The sequence below is a fragment of the Ruditapes philippinarum genome, unplaced genomic scaffold, assembly GCF_026571515.1.
Source record: "Ruditapes philippinarum isolate M1 unplaced genomic scaffold, ASM2657151v2 ctg24552_1_1_1_1, whole genome shotgun sequence".
In the NCBI taxonomy this organism is placed as follows: domain Eukaryota; kingdom Metazoa; phylum Mollusca; class Bivalvia; order Venerida; family Veneridae; genus Ruditapes; species Ruditapes philippinarum.
The window spans coordinates 374-10,553 of record NW_026858306.1 but is presented as its reverse complement, the minus strand read 5'-3'; the positions used below and the strand labels follow the sequence as shown (position 1 = coordinate 10,553).

The following is a 10,180-nucleotide window of genomic DNA, read 5'->3' as shown; positions in this document are numbered from 1 at the left end:
CATTTGCTCTGCCTCTGTTGAAGTTCGGTTCCGCCTTAAATTGTCGCCAAATTCAATATGAATCTCAGTGTGCTAGCATTTAGTCTTCATTGATGGAGCGGAAGGGAACCAGAACAACTTTGATCATTATCACTTGTCGAATCATTAAATTACAAGTTACAAAGCATAAACCACGCTCACTTTCAGATAGGCGGTTCTCCCCCAACCATTAAGAAAGTACGCCAATCTCTGCGCACCGGTTACGCTACGGCCAATAAGGGGAGATCACAGCAGAACAGTTCGTCCTCAAAAGCATTCGGACATTATGCAATTTGTACCAATATTTAATGGACATATTCTCGGCACATATTGCCTTGAATTTACTTTAAGTATACCAATCATTTCAATTTTACTTGTTATCCAATTTATTTTGCTTCGACCAGACGTTTTAATCTTTGTGGCAAACAGACAAACATTTGAGAATTTCAGACATGGCATTACTTTGTGAATTTATACATTAGGTTCTTCTTTTTCACAAAAATATGCAACTTAATTATTAAACAACGAGCACATACCAAGAACATGGAGAAAAAATTGATTTATGTTTCGTATATTCAACTGTAATCGAGAAAGATTTCCAATGCTGATTGACTGTTAACATCATTTGGCGGCATCTTTGATGTGCAGAATCAACATTCAACTTGTATTGACCAATGTCATATATCTAATAGGTAAACTATGGCACTGAAATCAATAATATTGAATTGGAAGGATATTATCAATTGTAACTAACGATTATTTAAGAATTCAAACAAAAGTTCTAGTCACTTTTTAAAAAAAACAACTAAAGAATACTGAAGGTCAAGATAAAATGTGTATGCAACAGAATCTAGAAGAGCAATTTTTTTTCATGAAATGAAATGGTAGATAGTATTTTTTTTATATTTCAGTAAAGCTGTGTTTGAAATTAGGCTTATTATCTAATTATCAAATCAAGTTATTTGTGCTTCAATCCTAATTTTACTTTTACAGCTAGCTGTTTTTATGAAGCAAAATGTCATTGTTTCAGTTTGTGCACATACTTCAGGCTGTCCAGCGTCCCTAAAATTCCTAAAAAATCCTAATTTTTTTCAGTTTGGCTAAAATTCCTAAAAAAAATGAAAAATTCAAAGGGAATTCCTAAAAATGCCCTATTTTTTCACTTAAATTCCTATTTTTTTATCCTTTGTGATAAACATATCCAGAAACAACCATGTTTCAATCACAACCTAAATTCAAACGCAGACAGTGGAGTTGATATCATGTCTGACTAAATTGCATAAGTGACATGTTGCATATACTTCAATTCCTGCAGAAATACCATACTTGATGTCAGATGTTATCAGAAAAATAATAAGAAACTGTTTGTTTTAAATGGAACAATGAAAATTGTACCACTTTGACTATATCAAAATAGTCACTTGTTTAAAATTGTGATAAAAAATTTCCAAGGAAGTCATATTTTTATTGGCTACAGAGTTTTACCATTTACCTCAGTCTTAGGTGTATTTAAAGCAACTATTTACACAAATCACCACTAAATTTCACCAGACTTTATGCAGGGGTCCTTATTAATAAGGTCTTAATTTGTAATCAAGTTATTTTCAAGTGATGACTGTAGAACAGATCTTATGTAAGTGATACCAGCTGGCAGATCTAGACAAGTTTCCATATTTGCTACGGTAATTATAAAATGGGTAAGGTAAACTGGCAGTAATGATTGAATGCTTTAACCATTTTGCTACCCAATTAGCATACTAAGAAGTGACACCTTCAGCTGCCCTTTTTGTACACATTAACATGTATTGAACACATGTTATATACATGTAGTGTAAGTTTTTTTAAAATCTGGAAAAAAAACTGTTGAGTTCGAACATGGGTAATCTCGGGTGGAAAACTAGGTCACAGGAGCTAAAAATAGAAAAACCTTGCGAACAGTCTAGTGGTCACATTTTTGACCCAATCATCATCAAACTTTGTCAGAATGCTTGTCTAGTTGATGCTTGGATAAGTTTGAAGATGATTTATCTCGGATGGAAAACTAGGTCACAGGAGCTAAAAATAGAAAAACCTTGTGAACACTCTAGTGTCACATTTTTGACTCAATTATCATCAAACTTGGTCAGGATGCTTGTCTAGGTAATTGCTCGAATGTCAAGCTCGAATATGGGTCACCTGGGGTCAAAAACTAGGTCACACTGCTCAAATATGGATAATCCTTGTTAACACTAGTGGTCACATTTTTGACACACCTGTCATGAAACTTGGTCAGAACGCTTGTCTAGGTAATTGTTCGGATGAGTTTGACGGGTCAGGTGAGCGATCTAGGGCCATCTTGGCCCTCTTGTTTACCTAATCATGATCAAACTTTGTCAGGATGCTTGTCTAGTGGATGCTTGGATAAGTTTGAACATGATTTATCTCGGATGGAAAACTAGGTCACAGGAGCTAAAAATAGAAAAACCTTGTGAACACTCTAGTGGTCACATTTTTGACCCAATCATTATCAAACTTTGTCAGGGTGCTTGTCTAGTTAATTGCTCGGATGAGTTCGAACATGGGTCATCTTGGATGAAAAACTAGGTCACAGGAGCTAAAAAAAGAAAAATCTTGTTAACACTCTGGCGGTCACATTTTTGACGCAAGTGTCATCAAACTTGATCAGGATGCTTGTCTAGGTACTTGCTCGGATGAGTTTAAACATGGGTCATCTCGGATGAAAAACTAGGTCACAGGAGCTAAAAATAGAAAAATCTTGTTAACACTATAGTGGTCACAATTTTGACTCAATTGTCATCAAATTTGGTCAGGATGCTTGTCTAGGTAATTGCTTGGATGAGTTCGAAATCGCATGTGAAACTAGGTCAACGGAGCTAAAAATAGAAAAATCTTGTTAACACTCTAGTTGCTACTGTTTTGATCCAAGTATCCTGGAAATTGGTCTGAAAGTTTGTTTTGATGATTTCTAGGTCAAGTTTGAATATGGGTCACCTGGGTAAAAACTAGGTCACACTGCCATACAAATATGGATAATCCTTGTTAACACTGTAGTGGTCACATTTTTGACTCACCTGTCATGAACCTTGGTCAGAATGCTTGTCTAGGTAATTGTTCGGATGAGTTTGATGGGTCAGGTGAGCGATCTAGGGCCATCATGGCCCTCTTGTATTTTATTATTAGACGCCGCGTGCACTCGAAGTCTAGTAGATATGCATTTGTCCGTACAGCAATGGGGAAATTTTAGACTTGATTTTGTGTATTTTTTTTTTATTTTAACAAAATCACACTGTTTTCAAATTTGCTAATAAAAATAGCTTTTCTGATGAATAACATGTCTCAGAGCTTTAAGGGATTAGAATAAAGGTTAAACTGAAGTGATAGTGCCATGTTTGAATATCATATTCTTTTTATCATTATCTAATTTTATCTACATAATAAATTACGTGCTAATGAGCCAGTCTATAGTCGATACCGTTGAGAGAGGTAACAACTGAGGCAGTGTCACTCACTTCATTTGCTCTGCCTCTGTTGAAGTTCGGTTCCGCCTTAAATTGTCGCCAAATTCAATATGAATCTCAGTGTGCTAGCATTTAGTCTTCATTGACGGAGCGGAAGGGAACCAGAACAACTTTGATCATTATCACTTGTCGAATCATGAAATTACAAGTTACAAAGCATAAACCACGCTCACTTTCAGAGAGGCGGTTCTCCCCCAACCATTAAGAAAGTACGCCAATCTCTGCGCACCGGTTACGCTACGGCCAATAAGGGGAGATCACAGCAGAACAGTTTCGTCCTCAAAAGCATTCGGACATTATGCAATTTGTACCAATATTTAATGGACATATTTCTCGGCACATATTGCCCTTGAATTTTACTTTAAGTATACCAATCATTTTCAATTTTTACTTGTTATCCAATTTATTTTGCTTCGACCAGACGTTTTAATCTTTGTGGCAAACAGACAAACATTTGAGAATTTCAGACATGGCATTACTTTGTGAATTTATACATTAGGTTCTTCTTTTTCACAAAAATATGCAACTTAATTATTAAACAACGAGCACATACCAAGAACATGGAGAAAAAATTTATTTATGTTTCGGATATTCAACTGTAATCGAGAAAGATTTCCAATGCTGATTGACTGTTAACATCATTTGGCGGCATCTTTGATGTGCAGAATCAACATTCAACTTGTATTGACCAATGTCATATATCTAATAGGTAAACTATGGCACTGAAATCAATAATATTGAATTGGAAGGATATTATCAATTGTAACTAACGATTATTTAAGAATACAAACAAAAGTTCTAGTCACTTTTTAAAAAAAACAACCAAAGATTACTGTAGGTCAAGATAAAAGGTGCATACATGCAACAGAATCTAGAAGAGCAATTTTTTTTCATGAAATGAAATGGTAGATAGTATTTTTTTTTTATATTTCAGTAAAGCTGTGTTTGAAATTAGGCTTATTATCTAATTATCAAATCAAGTTATTTGTGCTTCAATCCTAATTTTACTTTTACAGCTAGCTGTTTTTATGAAGCAAAATGTCATTGTTTCAGTTTGTGCACATACTAAGTTACTTGTGTTCAGCGGGCCGATTATGATAATCAGTTATCGACCCCAGGCCGCAAGCTGATAATCAGTCACATGACACTCATAATCAGTTGAAGTCATAGGCTATTTTGTTACTATATATTTTGTTACTATATATAGTAACAAGTGAATTAATAATTGTTTTTAATAAATCATTTTGGTGCTTATTGTTGTTATCATAGTTGTTGATAATTTTATTTTTCCAAATAGCCCTTGTTTTTGTGTAATGGATAAAGTTTGCCTTTGCCCAGTATTGAATTTTGAACTGTCAGATTGAATTTTTAATTAAGGGACTCATTCATATTAAACATTATGACATTGCATGTTTGTAACATCACTTTTCATTGGATAATCATGATGTTTATAAAGATTTATATATACATTGTACACAGCTGCTGTAAATTTTTGAAGAAATCTCACTTTTTTTTCTCTGAAAACATTATAAATTCATTATAGATATTTCTGACAGGTTATATGGCCATATATAAATGGTTGTTTGCAATATAACACTCACCTAGTGGCTTGGGTTATATTTCCAAATAAAGTTTATATAGGGCCATATTACTTGTCAAAAATCTTTATAACTAATAAAGTACAAACTGATCAGACTGCACATATGTGTAGAAGACTAACCTGGCTCTATACAGATGACAATTTCACAAAGGCTTTAAAACTTTTGGTTTAGAATCTTAGAAGTTAATAAGTTCATTTGTATATTTTGACAGGTTAACACCACAGAAACCAGCATTACTCTCTTAGCTTCATCATACAATGAAAATGAATTGGAATTTTTCAAGAAATTAGTAAGTCTTCACTTGTATATACATGTAGTAACTGAAGTATTGAAAAGAATTTAAGTTAATGAATTTAATTTTTGCTCATAACAGTTGAGAGGTATATGCTGTAGTTTTTTTTTAATTTTGTAAACCCTTTTTTTATGGGTTTTCAAAAAATATAACAATTTTAAAAACTTAAAAAATGATGCCAGTTTTTTTCGGGTTTTTAAATTTTTGTGGGACAAATTTTTTAGCTTTTTAGCTTAAAGTATTATTAGTAGATATATGGATGCTGTTAAAAAGGTACTATGCTCATATTTGGTAAAATACTTTTATTGCAGAAATTTATTTAAATGTGAGAAATACTGATTATCATATTTTCATATTTGAGCCGTGTCACGACAAAACCAACGTAATCAATGCGACCAGCATGGATCCCGACCAGCCTGCGCATCCGCGCAGTCTGATCAGGATCCATGCTGTTCGCTTACAAACCCTATTACAAGTAGAGAAACTGATAACGAACAGCATGGATCCTGATCAGACTGTGCGGATGCATGTCTGGATCCATGCTGGTCCCAAACGCTTTACGTTGGTTTATATACTGGTAAAAGAATATACAAACTGTGTATGGGAAGCTGCATTTCCTATTATTAGTGAAGCTAATTTTGTCCTTTTCTGGCCTGTTTATTAATGAATGTATGTTTTCATACTGTGTTTATCTACAGTGTGTAGAGATTAAAATGTAACACATATTCTCTGTGTATACTCGAAAGATGTTATTTTACTTTTAAAAAGAGACTGTATAGCAATTATCAGTATTTTCAGATATAAAAATTGAGCAAAATATATCTTTAATATTGATGGGAAAATCCTTTAGTCCCCTAGGCGTAAGTTGCTGTCGTTAACATTGTTGACTTAACTTTATTTACAGATAAGTCAGATTGTATTATCAGACAATGGTTCCATAGGATCTATGGCTGCTGTTAACATTGTTGACAGTTTAACAAAGAAAATGTCCAAAAGTGACGCAGAATATCTATTGGAAAGATTGATAAGAGATAGATGGATTGGAAAGGTAACGAATCTATGTGACTTTAAATATCTATTTAACATGTTGTATGATAATAGGATTAAGATTGTAATATCTAGATCTGGAACTTGTTTTTCATTTGAGTGGATTTTACTCGAATAGAATCTCACGAGTTTCACTTGCACCGCCGAGAGTGATCTGTTCTAGTAAAATCCATGAGAGCCAAGTACAAGTAACAGATCAAGGTACGCCTAAGGTAATACTTTGATTATATACCATGTTAAATTTAAACTATATATTCAATGGTCACATAATTGGCATAACGCCAGCAAAACTATTCTGGTTCACACTTGAATGTGATTCAACTATCTTTTTTTTTCCAGTTGAGTCATATTTGTGCATATAGAAAAAAGTGCAGGCATATAATAAATGTTTTTTTTTTTAAAATACATATTGATTTTCCAGAAAATCAATTTCTGAGATTTGAACCATTTTGCAGCATTTATTCGCCCCATCCTTATGGACTTTGTGTCCAATTATCCATAAATTTGTCATTTATGTGCAAGATCTAGGTCTGTAGCTGTATAGTCAAGGTCACACTTTGACTTCAAAGCAAAGTTTTTCACTAAAAAAAATGTCAGAACTGAGAGTATATGTGTTCACTTATGCAGAATTTTGTTTTAAGTTTATGTAATAATATTTAGAAATATTTTTAAAAAATCAAGTTGTGTGACATTGGTTTGCTGTTGGAGCACCTCAGACAATTTGCATTGTCATTCAATGAAAGCTGTGAAACAAGGTTGTCCTTGTCTGATAAGATTATATATTATTAATTAAGTTTGTATTTGTTGTTGTAGTCAGAAAATGGTTCATGTGTACATTGGCACCAGAGGTGTCTTGGAACTAGAGCAGTATATACTAGAAATGTTTGAAACTGCAGTGAGGTGTAATATGTGCAAGAAACTGTGTGTTCAGGTAACCATGTATTCTTTTTAAAGATATCTTTATCAGGCCATTCTTGATTTTTATACTTGTGTGCAACCTTAACTATCTATAAGAAGAGCTGTGGAAGATAGGCATTTGTTTTGTTCATCAATAAAGAACAATTAATTTAAGGGCAAAATTTTAAAAAATAAAACCGAGAAGATTGATTTTGTAGTAAGTCGGGTATGTATCTGAAAAACTAGCAATTTTTAAGGATGTCTTGATTATCGTTTCTTTAATATTCTTTACATATATATGTTTGAATTAATTTCAGTATTTTTTTAAAATAACAACAGTTTTTCAAATTTAATCGATAAGTTAAAACATAATGTTTAAAAAATTTTGGAAATGTTCATTTTCTGTTTTTAAAAATTTTTTTTATCAAAAATTGGGGAAAAACTTTCCGGAGCTCCCAAAATTTTTTTGGGTTTCCCGTTTTTAAAAAAAGGGCATTTCAGTATGTCAGTAATTTTCTCTATGAAGTATTTTCCTTAATGCTTAAGGGAGTATTAAAATTTGGTTTTAAAAATATAAAAAATGTTTTTGGGAAAATTTTTTTTTTGCTTTTGGGTGTAATGGCAAGGGGTGCATTTAGTTTTTAAAAAGGATAATAATAAGTAAAGAAATAAATATTACCCTTTTCAGTTTTTTTTTTCCAAAAAAAGGAAATAAAACTTCATGTGATACTTTAAAAAATGATGCCATATAAACCACTAGGTATTGATCACTCTGTTCTTTTATATTTTAATTTTGTTAAGTTTGACAAAGTCTTGGTGCTATGTATCATCCGTCTTAATATTTAGAAATGTATACACTAAGGGGAGACAAATAGTTTATCTTAAACAGACTATATTGATGATTGGATTACTTCCCTTTTATGAAAAGATTTCAGGTTTGATTTATGAAATACAGACTAATAAAATAAATATATAGGGTTTTTTTGATAAAAATTATTTGCAGGGTGAAAGTTGCAGCAATTGTGAAGTTAAAGATACATTATCATTGTGCTTCTAAATTCTTTAAAGATGGCTCCATGATGAAATGTCCGGAGTGTCAAAAACCATGGACAAGTATGTACTTTACTTATTTGTCACTATTAAATTTATTTGTGTAATTCTGCCTCATTTCTTTAATATTATAGTATTTGTCATTATCATGAATAACCTCTGTAGAGTAATGCTCTTTTCTGGCAAAACTATTAATACTTGTTTGGAGCCTCCATGGCGAAGTAGCTAAGGCTGCCGACTTCATTTCACATGCCCCTGATGGCTGTTGGTTCAAATCGCATCTGGAACTTTAAAGGTTTCATGTGAGAAAGCTATTCATCTAGCTTATAGAAGTTCATTGGTTCTACTCAGATGCCCTCTTTTGCCTGAAATAATACTCCTTAGTTGTTCCTCCGCCAATCAAGCTGGAAAATTGCAATATAACCTACATAGCACCTGTGTGTATAAAAAAAAGCTCGGCAAAACAATCAAAGACAAACAATTGTTGTTGTCTTTTTTATGTGTAAATACTCTTCTGTAAACAACTCCTCAGACTTTGTTCAAGGGATTTGATCCTTGGTTTAAGCATGAAAAAAAAACATGAGCTATTTGTTGTAAAGATGGTGATCCTTAGTCCATATTCATAGCACTGTATTACCTGGTTACATCATCTGGAATTACAGGTACTAGATATATGGTCAGAAACATCCTTGTCTGTTTCTCCATCCAGTTACTGAATATCAAAGGCTGTTGGCTCTTCAGTGGTCAGTCTAGTCAAAACTAGAAATAAAATCCTTGAAATGGCTACTAATCAATTTTAATATAAATAAAGTATGTTCTAAAATTTAATTTATCAAAATTGGAAATTCTTTGATCTCATATAGGAGTAACAAAAGCTTGAAGGTAGATTTAGGGTATCTGTTGCCAAGTGTTTATGTCCCTTACAACCATGTATCCAAATCCAATTAGGGACCTTGTATTCTTTCATGTGAGGAAACTTATAATCCAGCTAGCTTACAGAATATCTATGGTTCTACTCCAGTGTCTATTTGTGTCTGAAATAATCAATGGAGACCTGTGTAAAATAAATAAAAAAAGAAAAACAATTGGTAGACTTAATGGTCAGGTGAGCAATTTCATCAATAATGTCCCTTAATAATGTTTTTTAATATTTTTAACATTGCAGTTACAAGTAATTCTGCATCATCATCATCAGCTGCAGTGGGAGGAGCTTCTACTGAATCATCACCCCCATCATCATCATCAGCAGCAGCATCATCATCACAGTCAAGGAAGAGGAAAGCTAGACATGAATGAAACAAACATTCCTATTAAATGTGTATCCCTGTCATATCCAACAGGCCACAGCAAAACCATCCATCATATTACTTGTAATTGTGTTGGATTGTATGGGTTCTGTGTTGATTAAATTAACTGTGGAGACATTATTAGGTTGACTGTACTGTTGAGTATTGTAATGGTGAGAGACTTTATTAATCACCTCGGCATAAAAAGATTATGTACAGTTACGTATTTTATTCTATTTTCTTAACATACCTAATTAGACCTACTGTCTCTTCAGACAGCCATTGTTGTTAATAAAATTACAGATATACTATGCTCATCCTTGAGTAAAATATTTTTTATCACAAAAATATATTGAAAATGTATGAAAGTACTTTCTAAGTATGTCTAATTTGAATAAAAAAGAGCAAATAAACTATGAATGGGAAGCTGCGTTCCTTTTTGCAGGTTTAGTAAAGTTGACCTTTTCTTAA

At 32.8% G+C, this 10,180-nt stretch overlaps 1 protein-coding gene across 1 annotated transcript; it reads left to right on the top strand.

The window, feature by feature from the left end:
• Positions 1-5,348: 5,348 nt before the first annotated feature.
• On the top strand, positions 5,349-9,719 carry LOC132752729 (non-structural maintenance of chromosomes element 1 homolog; the record flags this gene model as incomplete). Its single annotated transcript, XM_060743093.1, is given in 6 exon segments — positions 5,349-5,426; positions 6,334-6,518; positions 7,290-7,407; positions 8,377-8,405; positions 8,407-8,486; positions 9,589-9,719. Coding segments are annotated over 6 exon segments (621 nt in total), but the record flags the coding sequence as incomplete, so codon positions are not given.
• Positions 9,720-10,180: the final 461 nt, after the last annotated feature.